This window comes from Gavia stellata, chromosome Z (genome assembly GCF_030936135.1).
Source record: "Gavia stellata isolate bGavSte3 chromosome Z, bGavSte3.hap2, whole genome shotgun sequence".
NCBI lineage: Eukaryota > Metazoa > Chordata > Aves > Gaviiformes > Gaviidae > Gavia > Gavia stellata.
In genome coordinates this window covers 87,612,169-87,638,134 of record NC_082637.1, presented here as the reverse complement: position 1 = coordinate 87,638,134, position 25,966 = coordinate 87,612,169, and the positions used below count along the sequence as shown (strand labels likewise).

Below are 25,966 nucleotides of genomic sequence, written 5' to 3'. Positions count from 1 at the left end.
TGCTGTATTATCCATCAGGTATCAGACTGTGGGAAATGAATGCGGGAAAATGTTTTCTGTATGTGTACAGTGTCAACCAAATTGAGAACTAGTTTGTGACTAGGGCTCCTAATTTTAAGCTTAAGAAACTGAAGAATGCATTACCTGCTCTCCAGGTGAGTAGTTATATGATGCAGTTATGAAACTAAGTCCCCCAACTTCAGTGGGATTTCTGCAATAGAAGTCTAGCATAAATGTAATTTTTCCATTTTATATTCAAATACCAGGAGTCAATTTCTGGGGAAAAAATAATCTGGTTAATAAATAGCTGAGATATGCAATTTAGAGATAAAATATTATTATAAATGCAAATTATAAAACTAATATATTAAAGTTGAAATTCAAATATCAATTAAGCTAAGTAGCAGTCACATAATCACTAAACTAAAAGCAGATCTTTCAAGAGGAGACTTGTGACGTTTACGTGATATGTTTGAAATAGGAATGATTATATTTGAAAATCTAAGTTGGTGTAAAATTGTGTTCTGTATAACATTTTCATAATTAAATGATTTTGTGGGTAACTGTATGCACATGCATTTATGTATATGTTCATATTTATAAATGTTTATAGAGTTTTAATAGACACAGTGTGTGGAAGAAAATAAAAACCATAAATTTCAAAAATTTATTTGGGATTCACCTACATGGTTGTGGAAACATCTTTGAAGTGCGTTGGATTTTTATAAGCAAAAGTCTTGCTTGATTTTGTGTTATGTTATTGTTATCAGGACTGCTAGCTGCATAAAATGTCTAAATATCGTATAGGTACTTCCATTGTGTCATACAAATTTAACTTAGTTTTTAGGAAAATAAAAAAAAAAAATCTTCAGTGAAAGGTTCAGAAAGTGGCAGTTGTATGCATTGCCTGTCTTGTGTACTGCCTAAAAGCATTACTATTCATTAAAATAACCTTCACTTTATGGTAGCACCAGAGCTGTAAACAGTCACGTTAGATTCTGAAGAACACGCGTCCTGAGAAGAAAAGAAATGTCTGTCTTTGCAAAGTAATTTGTCGAGTTGAAGATTATTGTTTTTCATCATGGTGACCCTGACTTGGCTGGCTGGGTGCATATACAGATTAAGATGAATGCAGTTATTCCTTGGCTGAGGGCTGCGTCTTTCAGGGCACATTCTTCCTAATGACATGATTGATAGGCAGTCCCAAATCCAGAGAGGAACTCATTAATCATAGCACTGACTGAATCCAATCATCTGCTTCACCTGCACAGTGACGGACAGGAAAGGATACAATTTGGGCGCTGACACTGATACACTCCTTTGTCAGAGGTCCTCAACTTTTTCAATGTCAGTTGCTAAGAAGTTTGACAAGAAATTCAGGTTGTATCTATATGTGGCATCGAAAGATCAGCTTTAAGTGCGCTTTATTTTTGAAGATCAATTTCTTTGAAGCTTTTCTGTAAAATACACCATAATAACAGAGTATCACTTACTTCCACTCAGCAAAGAACAAAATTATAGTTTATATTTTGAAACTATTTGCTCTGTAGGACGTTCTGAAGCTGCATGTGGAAGCAATATCAGCTTTAATGTCCAGCAGCTGTGTAGCATTTAAGTGAGCCTGCAGGTCAAACAGCAACTTTCAGCAGAACTAACTTTGTAATCATGGCACACTTTCAACAGTAAACTGCAACTTAGAGCTGCCTGTACCAAAGTATTTTTGAGGGTTTTGGGTTTACTTCTAAAAAAATTAAAATGCTTGCTTTTTTTTAATTCAGAATGCTTTTTTGGTGGGTTTTAGATTAATCTAATAATGACTGTAGAAGGGATAATATATTCATGTCAATCTTTCAAGTTCTTGACACATCTGTGTCAAGGTGCAAATGCATATCTGTGTTGCAGCTATAATATTTGAGGAAATAAATTAATTGTAGTAGTTTTTTTCTTAATACTTCATCAATGTGCAATACTAAGCAAGTACAGAGCTGGTAACTTAGGTTTGCATGCAGTGAGAGCGGTCTAACAATGGTCAGAGTTTTGAATGCATGTTTTTCAAGTCATTTGGGCTTTTCTCCTTCAGATTTTTTTTTGTAGCAGTTTCACACAAATACTTTTAAGAAGAAAAACAAGGAACAGTTCAGGGCAAAAAGTGCAACAAGTGGCAAATAGGTAGCTTTGAAATGGTTACCACCATACCAGTGGGAGAAAAAAGACTTCAATTTAAAACTTCTAACCTATACTTAGAGTAATGGCTACCTTTCTAACATGTTAATTAGGCTTTAATATGTGCAGCGACAGACAAAGAAAAATATACGGAAGTTCGAATGCAAATGCCATTTTTGTAGTAAAGATACTTCTCCAGTGGAAAAGAAAATAAAAAAATATTTGCTCCTTTATGTCCTTAGAGTAAAGATTGTTTTATGTTTTCATCTTTCAGGTTAAAATCATTAACATTTGTAGAACTAAAAAAATTTATTTAGCATTTATTATGTATTTGTATAAAGGCTTCAGAGTTGTATATACAGCAACATTTGTTTTGTGCAAGCCAAATCTTTATAAGCTTTTTAAACATGTAGTTTTAGACGATTTTGTATTAATATTTCGAGTTTCAGAAATTTAACTGGAGAATATTTGTATCTTTTCTGTATTGTAGTGCCTCAGTCACAGTAGAAGGTGCAACGTTAGAGGAAGGAGATATTGCACTTGGATTCACTGAGCAGAAAATAAACATGATGGTCCTGGATATCTGCCACAAACCAGGTGGCAGCGAGTACCTGAGGCAAATTTATCACATCATCCGGCTCAATGAGGTAGGGAAACGGCCTTTTTACCGAGCAATTAGGTGTGTACTGGCCTGAGGCAGCGTCTGCTGGCAGCTAAGGGTTAGTCAAGGAGGTGATAATGCTTCTTAAAGTCAATATGAAATCCTATATCGTATTGTAATAGAATCCATTCAGTTTAGGCTTTTCTGCATTTGTACAGAAAAGATTACTTTATGGGAAACAATGTAGATTTTATTTATGTACTTAAACAGTAGTATGGCTCATAAACTTCCTTCAGATTCATATTGTAGACCATAGATACATTTTAGGAGTTTGAACACGGTAAAAAAAAAAAATTAGAAAAAAATCAGCAAGGCTATTGAAAAATTGACTGTTTCATGAAGTAAAATTAAATGTGGTAAATCAATTCTCCTGATTTAAAAAACAAACAAACCAACCTACGGCTGTGCTGAGGAAGTAAATGCATCCACATGAAAACCTTACTTAATCTAGATAACTCTGTTCAGTTAAAGTGCTTTTGAAATTACAGTAAACAAATTCAGATTTGTTTGCTGCACAAGGAATTTGGGCAATGTAAAAGACTTATCTCATTATTTCTAAGGCTGTACTAAATTGCCCCAAGTTACCAAAAGCATGCTGATTTTATACACTGAAATAAACACAGGTTTGCTTAAATTGTATGATAACACAGATCTACACAGCTTAATTAAGAAAGTTCTGTTTATTAGCTTTAATTACTAAATTACTATTCCTTGAATGCATAAGCAGGTGCTGTTAAGATCACTGCAAGTGTACAGAAGTGTTTATAATAAAATGCAAAATAATGCAAATACAGGCATAGGCCAAGATTTTTCTTTTTAAAAAAAATTGATAGCAAAAAAACCCCGATTAGGCAGCTATGTCTGTATGAAGGCAACAGAGAGCAGCTCAGTACAGGCACTGTGCTTCTGAAAATCAGATCAACTGTTTAGTTCCTAAGTATAGGCTTAGAAGCAACCTTTATGCATCTGCATTTGGAAGCTTTAGAAGCAATGTAAGCATGTATGTAGAGATGGCAACCTAATATTAATACAATACAGAATCTTTTCAAGTTTCATCTCAAACAATTAAATGGTTCAGGAAGTGAAGTGAAAATTATTACTGTAACACAGTTCAAACAAAACCTTTTCACCTGGAGCACATTCAGGATTACTCTTAAGTATAACCAAGTGAGGAAAAGATGATGAGTAAGACCTCTGAAAATAGCATATAATCCAGTAGTTAGTGCAGTCACCTAGGGGACAGGATATGCAGGCTCAAACCTTTAGTCTGCCTGGTTTAGACCAGGGAATTGAATCTGCATCTCCCACATCTGAGCCAACTCCCCAAACCGCTAGACTGTTCGCTACCAGCATGGAACTTTGTCCTTTTCCCCTGTTGGAGTTGTTTCGCCTTGTAGAAATTGCTGTAAAAATCTGTTCTGTAATTTCTGGGGTCCAAAATAGAACTAGCTGAAGGGGTAGAATGCCCATGTCAGGTTGTGGAGACCCTGATCCAAGATCCAACTCCTGCGAGTATTTGGTTATTTATACAAAGTGGAGCAGCTCCAATAGGAGGTAAGAGGCTGAGAGAATTAGGTGGAAGAGGGACTTCAGCCTGACTTTCCACATCCCAGGTGTCTCTCCTTGAATTTCTGCAGCTAGTAAGAGCTATGTTAAATATAGAACATTTCTCAGTGGAAAAAACTGTCTTGTTTTTTTAAAAAAAAAAAAAGAAGAAAGAAGTCCTGACCAGATCATAGAAGGACTTAACCATGTTACTTCAAATTGCCTTTGAAACCATTACAAAACATTAGCATGGTATTATGATAATGCACTTTTCAATATTTTTTTTTTTATAACTTAGATTATGTTTAATGTGCTGCCTCTCAAGAAATAGACTTGATTGTCTGTTCAAAGGTCCATCCTTTTGTTTGGAGACTCCTTGGGCTATCAAGGGATTGTGTTCTTAAAATTAGTTTGGAGCTCTTTATGCTACACTGCTTAATAATTGTGTGTGAATAGAGAACAAAATGATGAGACAGAAAATCGTTGTTCTCAATAATTTTTCCTTAGAAAAGCAGGGGAAAAGGGATATAGATTCTTGGAAGTTTTATTTGGAAATAGAGCTATGATGTTATAAAGACCTAGAATAGATACTGTAGAATTCAAAACAGCCTACAGTCCTTCATGTATTTATCAAAACTACTACACATTTTTAAAAGCATTTTTTACTAATGGCTACCAAAGAGAAGCCAACTGTCCTGAGCTGTCAGGCTCAAAAATATTCTTTCTACTTGGTTTCATGCCAAGTCATTGATAGTGAGGATATAGCTCACATGTTTACAAACATGATTTCATTTCTCTTTATTTTCACATTTTTGAAATATGACCCTTTCAGGGTCTACAGTACATACTGTACTAAAGAGTTCATTTACCACTGTTGAATAAGTCTCATCAAAACGCAAACCCACAGTATTCCAAAGACAGAAAAACGCCTGTACTGGGAGGTGAGCTGTATACCACTCGGAATGTTCAAATCCTAGCAAGCATGGACAGTGATTTCCAATACCTCTACTGAAAAAACAACAGAATCTGCTTCTGCTGGTTTTCTGATTCCCAGAGGGCTGGGTTGCTTTAGAGCTGTCTGCAGATTTTGTGAAAATGTCTGCATGGAAGGCAGTACATTTACGAAAAACTGTTAAATGTATAGAAATAGCTTTTAAATAACCCCCTTCACCAGGACTTCAAAATCTTTGTTATGGCATGAAGTCATGAATGAATGGGAAAAAAAACCTGACATTTTTGTAGCCTGAGAAAAAATAGGTAAGAGACTTAGGGTGTGTTTTCACAGCTGGATTACACTGTTGTCTTACAAAAAAGCTCTGACTACTTTTTTTTTTTTTAAATACACTTAGATGATTTCATGATTGTCTTAAGCAGTCCTGACAATTGGCTGCAACCAGCAGAGAGAGACAGTCCTGCTCTTTCTCTTGCCCTTGTGCTTTCCCACTCCGAGGTCCCCCTTTGTACTAGTACGAGAAATCGTGTGGCTTGTTTATCTGGCTGAAACCTTCCTTTTTTCTGGCTGATTTCACAACATATGCTAGTGCCAACACAAGGGAGAAACAGCTACAGTCTATGTGGATTGGGAGGGAACTTGTGCCTTTCAGGCCAGACCACAGTTGGATCAGTTGAAACCGATGATGAAATTATTGTTTTAGAAAGACCCACTGAGGAGCACAGGGTGCCTTGGCAGGTAGTTTACATGTTCCCTCACCCGTGTTTGAAAATTTTTATCATCTCAGTGGTACTGCAAAGTAAGAGGAGCATTTGCATCCACCCATCTTAAAGAAGACTCACCTTGAGTACTTGCTCAATGTTACAGCAATCCTATCATTATGGACTTCATTTTAATAACAATAAACTGTTTAATCACAGTAGTCCTTCCAGGAAATAGATCTGTAAGTGTTTCATTATCTAGCTCTTTGTAAAATGGTTCTATTTAATCAAAACACTTTATTGGCATGCAATGATGATTTATTTACATAGTACTTTAAGAAGTGAAAACAGAAAAGATTGTGGCCAAAATAATCATGCGTCTGTTACGTTATAGTTTCTAAAATTGCCATGTAAATCATAAATTACTTCTAGTCTTTGAATGCTTAAACAATTAAAAATAAATATTCTCCCACTCTTCAAAGTTATTTCCTGTGTTTAAGCAACTGGTTTGAACATGTTCATCAAACAATTAATTTATAGTCATGTAGTAAGTATTTAATGCTGTCCAGAAATAACTTTAAATATTCGTGTGTACTTTATAATGTAAAATAAATCATATAATAGCTATCATCCCTTAGAACAGCTCATAGAAAACGTTTGTTTTTCACTTCCACATATACCTAACATACATATATTAAATGAGAACTGATACACACAATTTGATGACAATTTCAAAACAATAGCTTAGATTATTCTGATTTGCTTCAAGTGTATGGATGTTCATGGAGGTTATTTATTGTTTGTTGTAAAATGGTATTACTCTTAAAAAGGTTTCTATTTTGTAAAACATTACTTATTCTCTTCTTTAATATAAGGAACTTCTATCAAGCGCACTGTAAAGTTATGCTTGAAATTTAGGCAATAAAAAGCTAGATGGCATATACTGTTTTGTGGATGTTTTTTCTCTTAAAAGGAATATTTGAAAGAGCAGCTGTCTTGTGAGAACTCTTCTGAAGATGGTGTTACCTCCAGTCAATGCCTGCCTTTGACACTGAAGGGCAGAGAAGAGCAGCCTGTCTTCAACCCTTTCAAGGTGTACAGACAATCTTGTGCAAAAGTGTTCAATCAGGTTTGTGAAAATCTGAAACTTTGGTTATAGTATAATTTTTACTTGTCGATCTTATTATGATCATGATAATGACAGAGACTGAAATTATGAAAGCAGAATTAATTACATGCATTCACATTTGATGAAGTGCAAAGGAATATTATTACTCAGGAATCTAATGAGGGCACCCTCTACAATAGCATGATGTTCAAAAAGCCATTATTGTCCTTTTATCAGAATTATTGCATGTAAGAGCAATTTGCATTTACTTAGATTTTCTGTTTTAGTTCAGCATAGTGAAGGAAAGCCCATTATGAGCAGTGACATTTATTACATCTGTGTAACGGTATATAAGGCTAGTCCTAGTCCTTTGAAAAATCATGGCAAAACTCCAAGTGCACATTTAGAATCTTCCTGATGAGTCTTTCACAGAAATGTTGGACAGTAAAGTAAAGGATGCTTTGGAAATACAGAGATTTAACAGAACAGTGAGACTAAGCAGGGGAAAAACCACAAAAAAATGAAAGCATCCATTTATCTGTTTTTCATTAAGCCATATTAGTGATATGTAAAGGATTATAATTTACTTATAGAAGTTAGTTTCCTGGTAGTGTAACAGTTAAGGAAAATAGATCTAGTTGACTAAATTTCTGCCAGAGCACCACATGACCAATTCATTACAGGAAACGGCATGTGGTTTCTGATAGCACTTGGACACTTAAAAAATCTTACACCATCGTTTCTCAAGTCTTTGTAATCCATCATCAACAGTTTTGATTCTACTCCTCAATTTCAAATATTTTAAAAAGAAATTGTATTACAGTGGCATGAAATTCACTTTACAGACTTGTGGTAGAAAGACATCCTTTTTCAGTGTAACTCTGCTTTTAAATAGTGTAATCTTTTCCAGTTTTGAGCACTTTGGACTATTTCACCAGGTATATTGCTGTTGGTTTGGTTTTTTTGGTTTGTGTTTCTTTTCCTTACTTGTTTAATGAATGCTTAATCATTGTCATGTTGCAATAAAAGTGTTAATGTACTGAAAAAGGAGATTAATACAAATTTCACAAGGCTTCTCACTCCAGAGGAACATGCTTTAAAAGTACCTTTTTTTTCTTCCACTAGCCCCTTTATCTATGCCTTAAATTGGTAGAATTTAAGGGGCTACAGAATCACTTACTCCAATTTGAAATGCAGAAAATAGTTTACCATGCCTCAATTCTCAATTCATTAATAATGTGGTAGAATAAGACCTTCAAGCAGTGACAACTCAGGGCAGAATTCTTCTGCTACATGACAGGTTTGCAGTGCTCTGTTAATCAACAGATGACAAGGGATAGTTCATATTAAATTGCTTTGAATTTTGTAAACTTTTGGCATAAATTCTATTACCTGAATATGGAAAAGTATCTTAAAATTAAAAGAAAAAAAGAGTAGATCATGGACCTTAAAGTACCATGTGCCATCCCTGTTGTTGACAATGACAGACTTACTTACTTCCTGAGCTTAATAATAATATTAAATAATTTAGTTCCTTTTACCATAAAATTGCACATTTATTTAGTGGTGTGGGACTGTCTGTTTATAAAATAGTGGTCAGTATAGCTCAGTGTCTAGTTTCCTGTGAATACTATTATCAGTGCATGTAGAAGATGCCAGAGAGCTGTCTACGAACAATTATTCTTCTCAAAGGATATATTTCTTCTTACATTAATTTCTTACTGGTTGGCAACTGCCTTGAAGCTTAGGAGTTTATAAACCATGATTAATTTCTTGATTTTCTTTAAATCTATTGTAACTAGATGTGGTTTTAATACATCGACTAACATTTTAGCCTTTTATAAATTCTAAGTCCCAACAAGCTACTGGTTTCACAACGTATTTTGTCAATGAGTTAATTATGTATTGCTTTTTAAAACTTTTCTCTCAGAAGGGCCAACTGGAGTAGGCAAGGGAATACTGCTTGTGAGTCCAGAGATACGGTTCAGCTCTAAACAGAGAATGTTTGTGTTACACTATGCTGTATAGCATATTACAATAGATAATAATATAATATATAACAATATAAGAGCATGTCTACACTATGCCGTGTAGACATGCTCTTAACTTACTCAGTAGAGGATTTCTTAAAATAAATTATTTCAAAAGCTTTCTGAAAGATAATTTGTAGTAAACATTCCATGTATTGTTTGTTGGTGTATGTAAAAATTGCAGTACATTAGGGTGGTTGACTTTTCTCTTCTGAAGTTTTGGTAATTTGTCCCTATCATGTCAAATTTAGCAAGATACTTAATCATAATTTCTATGAATTTTACTGCTCCTGAAACAAAGGCCACTGGAGCGCTATTTTGAGATCAACTTTAGCATTTTTATTAATGATATGTAAATTTCTTACCTTCCAGCCCTCTAGTTCAGTAGCTGAGTCTAGGAAGTGTGTCATTTCTGTTAACAATTCAGCCACTTCATTCTTACATTCCTGTAAAAATCTTGAATAATCACCATCTGGTCCTAGTAACTTGTTGCTCTTGATTTTATCAATTTGTCCTGACACCTCAATCTCTGCCAGTGCTGCTGCTCCTCTATTGTCTGATAAGATTAAGTCTAGGCTATGCAACTCTTCAACAGTCTCAACAAGGAAAAATGCTACAAATAAATTATTTTCCTTTCCTGATGTGACTTTTTTTCAAACTGATCCTTTATTTTTTCATAGAACTGATCAGTCTGGTGGACTGAATTTTTATCTGGTATACTTATAAATTTCCCAGTTTGTTTTTATGACTGTTGCTACTGGCTGTTCAGCTTCTCCTTTTTATCCCTCTTGATTTTACAAGTGCTTCCTCTGTGTTTATTTATCTATTTTTAATTCAGTGTAGAGTATAGAACAGTTGCCTGTTTTCTCCCCTGTGTTCTTCTACTCCCACTGTTCTGTCAGTTGACTCTTTTTCCCTTATTTCTTCTTTATCAGATGTTCACTGTTACTTCTTCATTCACTTTCCAGTTTCACACTATATTATTTTTTCTTTAGCTACCCTTGTCTCCCTTTCTTACTCTGTATTCCATCTTTATTTTTCTATGTTACTTTTAAGTTCATGCTAAAGATGAGGGTTAGGAAGAAAATTAAATTAAAAGAAGAAAGGGAATAAAATAAAGATGGAAGCAAGGGGAGGGATTGCACTGATTCTGCTCTCCCAGAAGAACCAAGTGCTGTCTGTAAGAAGAAAAAGATGCACTGCAAGATACACTTTACACTTCTTATTTAGGTCTATTTCCATTGTTTTGACTTCCTTCATCTTTTTTTTTTTTTAACCTACTCAGTGCTATTGTAGTGTTACAACAATAATTTTTTAATTATTTCCTCCCAAGAATGTTGAACTGTAGTCACTACTTGACCATTACTGACAAAGAAAATTAATATTACGCAACAAGAGTTACTGTTTTGTAAACATAAAAATGTTGTGTGTGGTCTTTTGTCTGCCCACCATTATTGTAGATTGCTTTTACTTATTAAATAAGCATTATGGAGTTACATTTGTTTGTATTGTCTAGACTTACTGCTGTTCATAATAACCATCTGGTGACTGGTGTGCCTTACAAAAAAATACACAAGTAAACCATCACTCTAATTATGATACAGGTTACATCTTGAATTCTAGCTATACCAAGTTCTTCATGACAAACTTTTTGCTGACAGCAGAAAATGGAAATTGCTGTTACATAAAAAGTTGCCAATTATTTTGCTTTTCAAACAAAGAGTCAAGCTCTCAGACAAAGTGGTTGGGCAGAATGCCATTAACAGTTGGAATAATAACGGTTAAAATAATTGATTTATCTTTTTATAAATAATGGCTACATCCCCAAATGAATTTATAAATTAATTGCTGTCTTATTGGAATAAAAACCTTCTTCTGTGGACATGATTGATATCATCTGTCTAAGTCCTTGTTCTAGACCCCCCTCCTTCTTGGTTAGTATATCACAGCTGGAGCTTTAATTTACTGATCATATTAACACTGATTAATAACTAACAATAGCTTCTTGCCATGTATCAACAGTCAACCATTACTGAATGGAACTGGGATTGGTCAAACTTGCTGCCAAGTTATTTGGGACGGAATCAGATGACCTTCAGGGTGCTGCTGGCACACAGGTAATGGGATTTTGGCAAATAATTGCACTTCCCTGTTGTCTTTTTTACTTTGTAGTAGTCAATACACAAAGATTTTACTGGTGAAATTTATAAAATAAATTATACATTTATTTTAAATATGCAATTTTAAAATGGAGATACTTATTGTCTTGTGTATTTGATCCATACAAAGATAGTTTTAAATTTCTATTCTGAGGAACCTAATACAGTCTTTCTGTCTAAGACCTGAATATATGTTGATGTTGCCCTTTAATAGTGCTTGAAAAAGAAAGGAGTAACTTTTGCAAACCTGTACTGCTCAGGGAGATTTCAGCTTATAGCATAGAACATAGGGGATATTTATTTACTCAAGTTGCAATGTATCTTAAATTCAGTTGGGGGCATGACAAGTGTAGCTAGAAATAGAAAGTGTTTCCTTAGTAGTTTTTAACTAATGAAACTTATTTTAATATTTTAATACTTTTTTTACTTGTAAAATTTAACTGCTTAATTGATAAGCAGATATATTTAATGCAGAATTGATACTTTTAAATTCAAAAATAGCAATTTGTTAAATTCAGAAAATTATAGGTAGAAAAAATGGGTATTTTTCTAAAATATTTGCCACTTACATCCTTGTGAAAACTGGAAAACTTACATGTTGCAAACTAAGAAGTTTAGCAGTCCCTTCTTAATTCTGAATCCTCCTGTTGATATCTAATATGGTCATATCATTCATCTTTTAAACTGAACTGTTTCTCTATTTAGAAATTAAATTGACAATTTCAAAAGTGTGTGAATTTGCATGTCAAAAATGTTTTATGTTTTTTATGCCTTTTTCTCAATGTATTGCTATCAGTTAGTCTAAAATATTTAATTCTTTCTTCATTTCATATATAAAATATTTGTACAGTCTATTTCTAGTCTTCTTTCTTAATTTTGCTATGATTAGTTTTTTCACCATCCAAATTATTATTTTCCAAAATCTTAATGCAATTGCACAAAAAATTATGCTGGTGAAAATGTGCCCTTCAATTCTCCTCTTGATGTCCTCTGTTACTCACTACCAGACAGAATATGGGACTTCATGGACTTTTTGGTCTGTACCAGTAGTGTCATTTTTATGTTAAATGGCAGAACAATTCAGTACTAACTTTTTTCTTTGATAGTTCTCCTGCTGATTGCTAACACTTGTCCTTCATTAAAAATTAAGTAGTTTGCCCTTTTAAAAGAGATTCTAATAGAAAGTCTTAGACTCAAGCTGGTTCTTGAACTTCCCTTCATGTTGATGTCATCAATATGAGCCAAAGGGAGCAGAGAGGACTGCTGTGATTTGCAGAGGGAACATTTTCTGTGGACATTTCATCTTCTCTGATATCTTGAAACAAATTTCATTTTTCTTTTGATCTCTTTATAGAGTTTAGAAAGAAGTCATGTATATGCCTCCTCTGTCCTTCGCTGTATTTCACGCCTTTGTCATATCATCTATTGTTGCATCTTTTTTTTTTATTTGATAAGTGCCGTAATTGTTGTCATCCTTCCTAATTTGAAAATGTCTCCATTCATTGCCCTTCTACATGATATGGAAATTCTCATCTAGAAGTGACATTATGCAAGCCATTAATGATTAGCTCATGGATTTATTATTTAAACCACTCTACTTTACAGACCGACAGATCATTTAAACCCATTGTGATCATTAAGTAGAATTGCTAATCCAATATCTGCCATAGTGACCAACATCTCCAACACAGCTTGTCTTTATGTGACTTAATATTTAGCATAGCTAAAGCATGTCTGCTCATGTTTTCCAACGGGCTAGGCCAATTCTAGTTGGTCTCATGGCTACTCAAGTAAGCTTTTCAGTGATTCAAGTGAGCTCTATCTTTACATGATTCTTCATTCTCCTTCCTAAAATTGCATAAACCTTAGCCTTACTTGTGCTCAGGAGTTAAGGTTCAAGCTGAATGGGTGTGTGATTATTTTGACCTACTGTTCATGATTGATCCATTCTGTTTCTATTTGCTTCCTGAGATGACTTAAGCAAAACTAAGGGCACTACTTGAAAAGAGTCAGAACCATCAGTTCATAAAGTGTAGTGCTATAATACTTTAATTAATCCTTTCTTTAACACATGCTAAAGCTTTCCCTTATCAGTTACTTCTGTGCAGGCAAAAATATTTTTACCTGTCCACAGTGATACTGGGGTCTACTTCCTTTTTTTAATATTTAAAGAGAAATACTGTCTATTGCATATGAAGTAAAATAAGTATGCTCTGCTCTCTCTTCAGTGGGAAAAAAGTAAAAATGCTTAGGGGACTCATTTACAAGGGAAATGCTCCCCTAACCTAGTTAATGATGGAGTTAGGTGGGAGGGGGTTATGGGAGCATTGTCCCAGAGCCAGCAAGTGGTAGGCAAATTAATTGGTTGGTGGTTAGGGGAAAGTAAAAGGCTTTTAGGACTGGTTAAAAAGGGAATGAATTGTTGTGTACTACTCATTGTTGGCTCCACATGAGTGTGTGAATCTAATGCACATATTCCTATGATCCTCAAAGTAAAAGTGTTTAGGAAATTTTTCAAATGAAGGATGGTTAATGATATTTTATTTCAAGGTTATCAAGTATAGAATACTTATTAAAGTTGAGCAGTAAGCAGTAACATAGAAAACTTAATGTTTATCCCTATTTACAGTTTAGAAACCGTAAAGAAGTTTTCATTACAGAAAGAAAAGGTGTATATAGATGGATTCTTTCCCTTTCTGGTTTTACTGCTGATTCATTTTTTTTACATATAGGTTGTTACAAAGAAGCTGCAAGAATAAAAGTTAAAACATACTTTTCAATTATACTTGAAATAATATCTTTTAATAATAAGACCATTAACATTCAGTTAATTTGTAGTACTTGAATTACCCAAGTTTTAAAAAATGTCCTGCATACTTACATGGATACATGCTGCTTTTTCGAATCTTGGCACTCACTTGAACATCCTTAGATATTTCGGTACTAAATGGGAGTTCCTTACTTCTAATACATATATTAAGACAGTAAGACCATGTGCTTTTAGTTATTGTTTACTTCACATGTATTTGAACTTTTAATCACTGTACTGCTCATAAAGGAAAAATTATTGTCTGGCTAAATCAGCATGTTGAAACTGTTTCTGCAGTTTATTGTATCAACTGTGATCTCTTCTTAAGTGTCTGGCCACTATCTCTGTGCATATGATCACATTTGAAAATACTTTAGTGACAGTGGTGAGTTGACCCCAGCTAGCAGCAAAGTGTCCATACTACTGGTTGCTCACTCCCCCCGCAATGGGATGGGGGAGAGAACTGAAAAAGCAAAGGTGAGAATACTCATGGATCGAGATAAAGACAGTTTAGTAAGTGAAGAAAGCTGTGCGTGCAAGCAAAGCAAAATAAGGAATTCATTCACTACTTCCCATCATCAGGCAGATGTCCAGCCGCTTCCTGGAAAGCAGGGCTTCATCACGTGTAGTGGTCACTTGGCAAGGAAACACCATAACCCTGAACATCCCCCCGTCCTCCTCCTTTCTTCAGCTTTTATTGCTGAGCACGGTGTTTGGAATGGAATATCCCTGTGATCGTTTTGGGTCAGCTGTCCTGACTGTGTCCCCTCCCAGCTTCTTGCATATACCCAGCGCACTTGCTGGGGGCGTAGAGTGGGAAAAAGAAAAGGCCTTGGCACTGTGCAAGCACTGCTCAGCAGTAGCCAGAAAGCTGGTGTGTTGTCAACACTCAGGCACAAACCCAAAGCACAGTACCCTTCTTGTTTATGTACTTATACTGATATATAAGTTAAATACTTTCTGATCATTTATTTTCAGAGAAGTATCTCAGCAACTTGTACATAGTTATACGATATTAATATTTTGCTGGGTTTTGAGAGGTACATTCCATCTGCAGTTCTACAGGACTTTCAGGTGTGTTGAATACATTACTATAGAGAATAACTACATTCCACTCACTGTAATTATGAGAAACAACCGAGATGTTTTTGTAACACGTGAAGCCATTCTCCAATATTGCAGTAATTTGCTGTTCTGGGGAGGAGCAGTTGGGGTTCCCTCCTCAGCGCTCAGGGAGGTTTCACAGAGCACTGGTGCCAGTGCAGGGCAGTAAGTAGTGATTTGGCTGAAACAGTGTGGGGGTGTGCGTATGAGCAGGAGCGCTCTGGGAGCTACAGGAACAGACAGAGAAGAACTCATGACTGGCAAAGCCAATGAGAGTCAGGTACAAGATCTTAAGAACAGGAAGCATAACAACTTAATAACTGAGAGGGGAATATGTTGGTTTACCATAAATACAGGAGGTGAGAAACAGTACCCAGTTAGAAAAGTTATAAAAGTTAAAACCAGTATTTGTTCAAGTGGATAAGAACTGCCATGAAAAAGGTCTAGACTGGAAATTAGAAGATGATTTCCAAAAGATAAACCCGTGTAGCTCAAGAAGAGTTTTCCAGAAAGTGTTTGCACAGTTGTATGAGATTAAGTAGTTTTAAGTTGAAATAGGATAGACCAAGTGGTTTACTTCCAGTCATGTGTTCCTTTGATAAATATTCTCAACTGCCCAGCAGCTTCTCAAAGCAGAGTAGAAAACCTGGAATTGTTTATGTATTGGCTTTAAGGAAACTGTAAAAAATTCATAAATTTATTTTCTACTAAGACTGGAAAAAATATGTAGGCTTTCTAGTAACATTTACTGCAAAATATACACAAACTCTCACATTCTTTGGACTCCAGAATTTTTCTCAACATAGTCCAGACTGCATTCTGTCTGACAAACTACTGGGCTATTTGCAAGTGGAACTGCTTTTTAGGAAGGTAAAGACTATCCTTGGCAGCAGGGTGCTGCCCTAAGTTTAAGAAGATCCCTTTATGCTTTGGAAGCTGATCTTGTACCTATTGTCTCTCTTTTTTGAAATCCTTTTGACTGTGATGGGTGAGAACTGTCTACTTTCCTTTGGCAAATAAATTTGTTAATATAGTTGTGGCATTTGTTCCCCATGCTAGAGTTAGGTGATAAAATTATATGTTTTGCCATTGATTAAGCTTAATAAAACTGAAATTAAGTCAAAAATTCTTGTTTAGAATTTTGAATGATTGCAGGGCAAAATCTGCATAGCTCTTGTATATTCTAGTGGATACACAGACACCATCTGTTGAGAATGGTAGCCATATGGTGAACTATTTATAGAAAATGTTTATATTCATTGTGTTGTTGATTATCTAGATATCCAGAAAATGCTCTTTTAAAATCCAGTTTATCAACACATGGAAAAATGTATTATGTAGTTTTGAAATTGAAAAGAATGTCAGCAAACTGCATGTGCTTTGTTGTATGTGAAAGATTTTTTAATGCAATTCTACAAATGCCCAAGTCTGAGTGAAAATACGAAGGATATGAAAAAGTAGAAAGTTCTCTAAAAATTTTCTTCATAGAAGAAGGAAATGGTGGAAAAGCTGTTACTGGCACAATGCCAAGACAGAGACCATTGCTGCATGGCGGAGGATGCCAGTGTTATGTCTAGTGTACTTTTGGATGTATTAGTCAGTCCTTCTAAATTGCAGATGCTCCTAGACCTTTTGTATCCAAATTGCTGGATATTGGAAATCCATATTGTTGTTACAGCTACAAGTCAACTATTAATGATGTTTTGGTGAAGAACTGGGATGCCATTAATACTGCAGTAATCACCACCTGCTTGGTGAGATGATAATGGATGCCCTTATAATGCATGTGAGAACAAGCTTTCTAAAGTGCATGGAAGGCTATGAAAGACAGTATCCCATTGTTCCTGTATCAAAAGAAGCAGGTGGAAGGTATTAATCCATTATTACATGTCTCTTGGTTGATCACAGAGTCAGGTTTAGACCCTAGTGCTGGATGTACCAAAAAAAAGCCACTGGGATTTTGAGGAAAATCTGATTTTGACCTTCCTGGATAAGCAAGGACCCTTTTCCATAAATGAGTTGGTCAATAACGAGGTATATGTCACATCTGTCAACATAAGGATTATCCTCCATCTGCTTATCCTCTTCTGACATAGCTAATGAAACTGTACTCTGACCTTAAAGGATCTGTCAGAAATAGGCTTAGTTCCCTGCCTGGCAGTTTTAAAGCATTGGTGGCAGAATGTAGATCGGCAAGCAAGAGGGAAGACGATACCCTGTATTACGTACTTTTTGAATGCCACTCCACCCACTATTATGCATACAGTTGTAACATGAATTTCACAAGTAAGTGAGGCTAACGGTGAGACTTCCCATATGCAGTACACTTTAGACTTTTCTGGTTGTTAGCAGTCTCTCTCTCCTGCAGACATGTTGATGAATCCTATGAATAAAACAATATTCTCCAAGAACATTCTCCAACAGAAGATGCTAAATAGGCACTGCCATATCCCAGTTAACCTTAGTTAATGTAAGCTCCTTTTTAATACTTAGAAGTCCTTTATCATGAGGCCTTTGCCTACGTAGGATATGGAAGTATGTACTTATCAGGTCTCTTTGAAGTAACAACTATAAAATTGCTTAAATAAGGTTTCATTCTAATTTGATGCTATTTCTATTGCTCAGACCTGGCCTCTAGAAAAAGTGGGGAAAAAACCCCCAACAAACAGTACTGGCGATACATGTTTTGCATTCAAAAGTGTCTAAAGCATGGGTTATGGGCTAGAGCGTAGGCCTGTGAGCTAAACCCTGTTCTTCTAATAAGGTCTCACTGTATCTTCATTTCCCCATTTAAAATTAGGTAATATTTGTCCACATTTTTATGTCCTTCGATATGTTTTAATGGAAAAAATGCTAAGTAAATGCAAAGTATTAGTGTTAATAATGCATATATGCATTTATTGTTAGGATTCCCATTTCACTGGTTTCTTTAAAAGTATGTATCATTTCTTCAGAACTAGGTATTTTTGTATACTACAACCACAAATCATTATTTGGAAGTGTGACACTTCGACATTTTATGTCACTATCTAATTAACCTGGTGATTGGCATCCCATGACCTGTCTGACTTGCCTTAAAAGTAGATACTTCCTTTCATCTGCAAATATTTTGCCTTGCTTTTGACTGTCTCACATCCTGTTGCTCACTAAGGATTCTTATCTGTTCTTTTCTTCTTCGTCTTTCTGAGCCTTACTGATCCAAGTTTTTATTCTTAATAGATATATAGTGACCATAAGTGTGTACAGAAGCTCTAAATTTGTATTTATGCATGCAGAGTACTGACTACCCTAACTGTACACTCTGGCTTAGCTACTCATCTCATCTATAGGCTTTCTTGCTACACCTACGAAGGAAGAGGCTACAAGACACAAGCCAACAAGCTAAAAGTCTGTTTTGCCCACCAACCTGTTGTTTCTTCTTTATCCTTCTTGTAGATAAGGAATTTTCAGCAAAGTGCTAGTAATGCAGAGTAATTCAATTTCCATACAGGGATCTCAATTTTTTTTGCAAGCTGTAATGAGCTGAGACATGCAAATCCCCTTTAAGGTAGAGGGGGGAAATATCAATATCAAAGTTAGAGAGATGGAAAATCTGGTCCTGCAGTCACCTTTAAGGTTTCTCCCACATTGCAAAAAATAGTCTGTAGCAAAGCCAAGATTAGAACCTAGCTCTTTTGACTAAATTTTAAGATAGAAAGGCTACCATATAGTATTTGATCTGTAGGAACTGTTGATGTGTACAGTCCTAGGTGGCAACAAAGGGGAGGTGGCTCAGCTTTAGTTATACTTAATTGCTTAGCTAATTTGAACTACATTGCAGTTGTCTTAGAAAGTGGTAGGCCCGTTAGTTTTCCTCTGAAGGAGATGGGGAACAACTATATGCTTTCTCTTTACCTTGGAACATTGCTGTTGCTACCACAAAGCAAGGAGTAAGGACGGGTGGCTGCTCTTGTGCAGGTTACAGACCTTTGTAGCTGTAACCGCTCTCTCTCAGAGCTACAGCTTTCCCACAGGTTATTGCTTTTCTCACGTGGATTTTCTGGATGAACTTCCTCTGTCCTGCCTGGCTCACCCTGATCCAACAGCTAATTGCTTAAGAAAGGTTGGTAAGTCCCAAAGATCTTATTGCCGCTTCCCCAGGCTCAGCTGTGAAAGTCAAAATGCCCTTGAAAGTTTTGCAATCATGGTACAGTTTTGAAGATACAGCAGAGTTGGGCAGTTTCACATGTGCCCTTAATAGGTTCTGTGATGCGAGTAGTCAGTTTAAAACTGCATTGACACTGTGATTTGGGGGTTTCTGATGCTGACTGATAATATGGCCCAGAAAAACTGTTCTGTTTGTTGCTTTTTTCCCCCTGTAAACTTCTTTCTGCAATCTAACAACAAAATTTAGTCTTTGTGAAGAGTGGGAAACCATTATGCATCCTGCATCATGTAGCAAAGAGGGAATTCAGAATTGTCATTCTAATAGTTGACACTGGAAAATGTCATTGAAGAAAGCTTTTTTTATGTTAGTCTTTAGATTGACAGGTTATGACAAAACTGCATTCATGTTGCTTGAATACATCTTTTGTCTAGTTTTACATGCTTTTTGACTTGTCTAGAAAATGACATATTGAGGTTTTCATTAGCCTTAACCAGGTGTGATTTTCTTTATGGAAGATACCTTGGTAGGACTACAGTTGAAGGCGAATAAACCAGTGAAGCTTAGAAAGGCCACGGCCCTTCTTCAGATGGCAGCGATGAATTGAAAGACTCATTAATCAACAACCAAGTCACAGGTGTGATGGCTTTCCTGCAGACTGCCAACAGACTGTGAAAGTCACATCCAACACATGAAACTGTTAAACTAGACACATCTATAAACAATCTTAAACTTTTGTCTTTCCATTTTAGTTGCAAAACACAACCCTGGAATGTTTTTATTATGGATTTTTTTTAAAACAACTGTATTTGTTTGTTTTCCCAGGAATACTATTCAGTTTAAAAAAACAAAAGAAAAGCATGATACTGTTTTCATCTTTTGCTCATTTTAATACAATAACAAGTTCATTTAAATGGGAACACAGTTTTGATTGCAATGATAAGTGTAAATAGTTTTAATATTACAAATTTTTGTACACATTAAATGTGCACAAAAGCTTTAACAGAAAAATTTAATACCGGGATTTTCTGCATGTAAATGAATGGCCATTTTCTTCATGATTTTCCAGTCCTTTCCTCTAGTACAAAAATTATCTGTAACAAAGATTCAGCTATGCTGTAGTGCTGCAGTGTAGACAGAAAGTCATAAAATGTTTGAAGTGAAATGATTTAGAAGGTTTTATTATTTAATCAACCTGCACTGGATTTTTCACCTGCACTGATGGGAAAAACCCATAATAAGCAGCCAAAGAATGAAATCTCCATACAATTTTTCCATATCATTCTTCCTTAAACTCTGTGGATCCCCTGGAATGAAGGAGAGTCTAGTCAGAGGTCTTACACCTCCCCATTAATTTTTTTCCCCCAGATTATCCTTAAATTGATATACTCCCTGTAGACAAAAAATTAATTTTACTCTGTCAAAGAGCAATGAATATGAATTTGTTTGGATTTTTGTATTTGCTAATTTCTTGGTCTCCCTAATTCTCATCTTTTTCCAAATATGGATGCTCAAGATAATAAAAATTCTTCTTTAAAATCTGAAGCAATGAGAGCAGTGTCCCACCTTCATCTGGGATGAGAAATTTCTTTATAGAAGTAGTCTGATCTTCTGTTTCCCTCCTTAGTGCATCTGTCTTAATTTTGAACTGCATATCTAGAAATTAATTTTAATTTGCAATCCATATTCTCTACTTTTTTTATGCCTGGATTGCCAGTTGCAAAGTTATTTTGGTCTTATTCAATTTAAATCAGTGGAACTGTATATAAGTATAATGCCTGCTGGCTCAGCAACACTGTAATGCACGCAAAAGGCAAGGAAGCGATGGTGCTGTATTTATTGATGAAGTAATAAGGTATTATACTACTGGTATATCAAAAGCAATATCTGCTTTGCCTTTACAAGGCTCTGTAAGCAGATATTTGAATATACCTGTCTTTAAGATATATCTGTAACAGATCTTATCTGATTACTCAATGTAGTGCTACTGCTTCTTATTGGAGGGCTTGTTAAAGTATATACAGCTGTCCTGTCATGTCACCCATTTTAGAAAGGACTGTTGTAATTTCATTTTAATGGCAGTGTATTTTAAAACATATTTTACTATTGGGATCAACAAGAACTGTATTTTGTTTCAAGTTTGACCATAGTTTATTGCCTATATTTTTGCCCATTAACTTTCTATTGTTGCTTTAACTCCGTAATTAAACTCCCCCGCAAAAAAACCACCCTCTAGAATAATATAGAAATGATCCCTTTAATTGTACTAATAAAGACTGTGACAGCTGAATTTAAATACAACCAAACTCTTCCCACTAAAGTGTTAATGAAATTAACAATAAAAAAGTATAATGATTTCTCTTGGGATAATTACATGGGTAATTTAACAGCACATTTGGATAAAAACTGAAAGCATTTATGTGATATATAGTTAAACCTCTGTAAATGGTATATAGAAAATCAAAGGCTTTCTTATTGTCTTTCAAGTACAAAAGAAATCTTTAAAAATGTTAAGTAGTAGCTCTTCTTAAAAAGTAAATTTATCTTTCATTTCTCTCATATTTTCAATATAACATTATTTATTGCTTCATATGGAGTGACAGATCATGCTATGGAAATACCATTTAATGTACTTACTAGTTTCAAAGTAAATGCATAGACAATTGGGTGTTCTCTTGCATAGCTCAGTGGAAAAATGGTTGTTGCGCAACAGATTTTGATACAATATTTTCAGAATTTTGCCAATAAAAAAGAACAGTATTTGAACAGTAAATACATTAATTTGGAGAAGAAAGATGTGACAGTGACCTTACAGGCATTCTGTTTCAAAAGAGATAAGCCACAGTTTCAAATGTGAGCTGTCTTTACATTAATATAGCAATGTGGGATTAAAGATCTTTGGTACCTTGTTGACTCTTTGCATGCTGATCATCAGATGCTGTGATTGCCCCATATACAAAAATTAAGCTAACATGGTAGATGTTCCTTAATTCCTTTTTTCTTTTTTTGAAAATATGAGAAAAGATATTCTTCTCCGGCATGTCTCTGGTGCACTGAGGCAACTGCAATTCACAGAGGGAAAGGTAGTTCTCCAGTAGGCTGGGCACAGGTTATTTATTACTTTCATTAGGTCATAGTCAGCACCTTAAACTCATCTAGAGACCAAGGGGCTTTCATGATTTTCACAGAACATCTGATAAGCATAGACTCTGTTCATTAAGTGAATTGATGCTTGCTGCAAGTGTCATTTTTCTAATCATTTTATATTATAGCTACAAGCTGAAACGTGTTCACCAGCTCTTTCCTTCCACAACCCCTGAATGTGGTTTCAGAGAAACAAGCAGAAGCTCCCTATTCAGAATAAAACATGCATATGACTCAGGCTAAGGCCAGGCTCAATTTTGAGCTCCAGCCCCAGCTCTACTCAACATTAGTTGAAGCATCAACCTGTATTAAGCAAAGACAAGCAAAAGGCACATGATCACGTCTTTCAAATATAAATAGCCGGTGCCAACAGCAAATCTCTCCCTCTCCTCTTTCTAATAACCTCCTAAAAAATTCCATGTGTGCCTTGAAGATTAGCAATAACAGAATGACATTTTATGGGATTCCAAACATGACACATCTCCATGAAAAGGAGTAATTACAACTACTATCAGACACTGAAAAATTAAAGGCACTCTCGAAGTTGGATGTATTAGACTTACAGAGAACAATTCTATTCACTTTTGCCAATATCTCCAAACAGCCTAACAATGTCTCAAGGCGTGAATGTAGGTGACAGATACAGCAGCAATTCTCTGGACACTTGTTCTCTGTGTGTCATAAAGAGATCATTGACCTCTGTCTATCTAAACTTCAACCCAAACTTGTCATAGATCAAGGTGATCTATGACATTCAGATATTTTGAACTTAGGCTCAAAGATCAATCTCCAACATCATGCCCGGAACAGAATTGTTTGATACTAACCAATCTGAGTTAACCAGATTCAGGCTGTAACTTTCTGAGCAAGAAAGATTCAGTGATAGTCAGCTGGCAAAGGCTACTGCTTTTCTCTATTACTTTTCCACCAGGAAAGGTAGTGGGCCTGGAACAAGGTTTGTGTGATGAGGCTTTCATAGTTTTCTTAGTGTCTTCATTATTGGTAAACGTTTGTGGTAGAAAATTAACAGATTCAGAGGTCTTAAGTCCATGCTTTAGTTTATTTTACAGAAACATAAAGGAGTTGCTCTAATGCTTTTAGAATTATAACTATTGTCAATTTGTTGTTTACTTTATTGATATTTAGATCAGTGAGGATTGAGTTTCCTTTACAGAAACTATGCTTCTTATACCATAATCTTTTAATTATTCCATCAATTTATTTTAACTGTTTTTGCAAGTGGTTTTTCAGCCTTATTAAAAAAAAACCAACCCAAACATTTCTTATTTCTAAAGAAATCAATATTATTACTCTTTGTACCTCTAAGAATTATTTTCTTCTTATAATTCTCAGAAAGTCCTGTGTTTTCCCTCTGGTCTTGATAAATTGCTACATTTTTACATTTTCAGTTTAAGGTCTTCTGACCTTCAGTCTTTTGATGGTACCTAATATGTATCATCTACTGAAATTAAGAGTGATCTATTTTTTCCCCCTGCAGAATTGCATTATACTACCATCTCCATTGCTTAGCTCTCAGCTGTTTTAATTTTTACTTCAGCTTCTTGTGTTTAATTAGATTATACTAACAACAGCTTTTCCTTTTATTTGCTGTGCAACCAATTCTTCCACAAAATAATCCCTGAAAGTGTGGAAATTGTATTTCCAAACTATTTACCACTATATTATTGGACCATTTTATATGAAAATACCTAAAACCATTCGAACTAGCATTCTCATTGACTTTGCCTTCTTGCTCTGATTCTTCTGGGTAATCAGTATTCTTGGTAAATCTGGATTTGATATGATGGCTCTAGAAACATATGTGTGTTCTAGAAGTCTGTCCATATAGTTTTAACTAGAATGGTTTTCCATTTGTGAAATTTGTTAGATGTATCATTGTATCTTCATCTTTTTAACATAATCAGTCTATTCTGTGTAGCTTATAGGTGAGTAGTCCATCTCCCAAAAATATGAACGATTCCATTATGATTCTGTAGAATCCTTCATATCGGGGCAGGGGGTGAGGTGGAGTGTCTCCCTTTTTCTTCTCTGAGTATGTATAGATGTTTGTTGAATATGGAGAGATGGCTGCTTTGTTTTTCAGTTCTATTTTTCTATTACTCCTGAATTTTACATTGCTGACTCTACAGCTCCTACCCATCCTAAATGTATTTTTCTTCTTTTGTGTTAACAGTCTCATTTACAGTGATTAGGAGACAACTCTTTCTTTTCATGATGGCCTTTTCATGACATTTTCTACAGTGTTTTCTTAACTTTGTCAAATTTAGTTTTCTCATTTAAATCTCTTTGCTGTCACATGCAGAATTTTCCTACATGGGAATTAATGAGTGATTAATCTTTTTATTCCACACTGAAACATAATCCTGAAACAGCTTATTCATATCCTTAATGTAATGAGTTGTCTCTGTGAATTCAATACAATAAATGGAATTCAACGTGTTAGACTAGATGATTGCATGTTTGCAGTTCTGGGGCTTGAGAAGGAGACTACTTGGAATTAGCAGTGTTTCTTTGGCCATCTGTTTGTCTTGTGGTTGCGTATCAGTGATCTGCAAACAACCGTTTGCCTGCCCCACAGTACACGGTCTGTGTTTTGTCCGTATGAGTACACTGAAAATACAGGCTATAGAAATTATAGCTTTTATGGGGGCCTACTAGGTATTCTGAGGGTGCAGTACTCTTTTATTCTGTAAAATAAGACAGTAGAGAACTATACCATTAGACTACCCATTAAATCTAGTCAGTCTGAAGAGCAGTTTTGAGACACGATTTTTTTCAGTTTGATTTGTTATGATTTATTAGAAATTGTTCTTGAATGTCAGTAACACATGCTACACATCTGTTCATATGAGGACAAAACTATGTCCGTACAAGATACTGTTTCAGAACAGCAAAGTATTTAAGTGAATATTTACCGTAAGGCAGCAAAATAGAATGTAAAGAAGTGATGCCCTATCTCTCAAGGAATATATTTTGAAGTGCTTCATTTTCAGCTGAAGAAAATATTCTGTTGACTTTTTTTTTTCCTGTATTTTAAAGAAAAACATTTAGTAATATACATTTAATCTTTTGGTTATTGTATCATCTATTGTTTTGGAATGCTAATTGTTAGAACGAGTGAAAAACAGAGTTTAAACAATGTATTAGTTCCTCCCACTGGGCTAAGAATTAGCAAAGTCATTGTTTCACAAAGTTGATGTCAAATATTCCTGCGGTTAATGTAATAAAGAAATTAGAATAAGTTTTTTCTACTGCACTGAAATAGCTTAGGAAGAGGGATGAAGAAAGGAAGATACTTCTTCTGTTGCTTAAGATACTTTTCTCGTAGTTTATTGAAATGATAAATAATAAGACTGAAATATGTAGAACAAGCTTTGGGATAACTGAATTAATTTTAAAAGAGCTGGGGTGTTACAGGGAGCGCG

The 25,966-nt window shown here is 35.1% G+C and overlaps 1 protein-coding gene across 1 annotated transcript in view; it reads left to right on the top strand.

Moving 5' to 3' along the window:
* The window catches only part of KIAA0825 (KIAA0825 ortholog), a 210,175-nt gene that overhangs the window by 87,094 nt on the left and 97,115 nt on the right, over positions 1–25,966 (top strand). Inside the window, exons 16-18 of the mRNA XM_059834124.1 lie at positions 2,654–2,810; positions 6,996–7,151; positions 11,183–11,277. Coding sequence (XP_059690107.1) covers positions 2,654–2,810; positions 6,996–7,151; positions 11,183–11,277 — 408 coding nt within the window. The remainder of the gene's footprint in view (positions 1–2,653; positions 2,811–6,995; positions 7,152–11,182; positions 11,278–25,966) is intronic.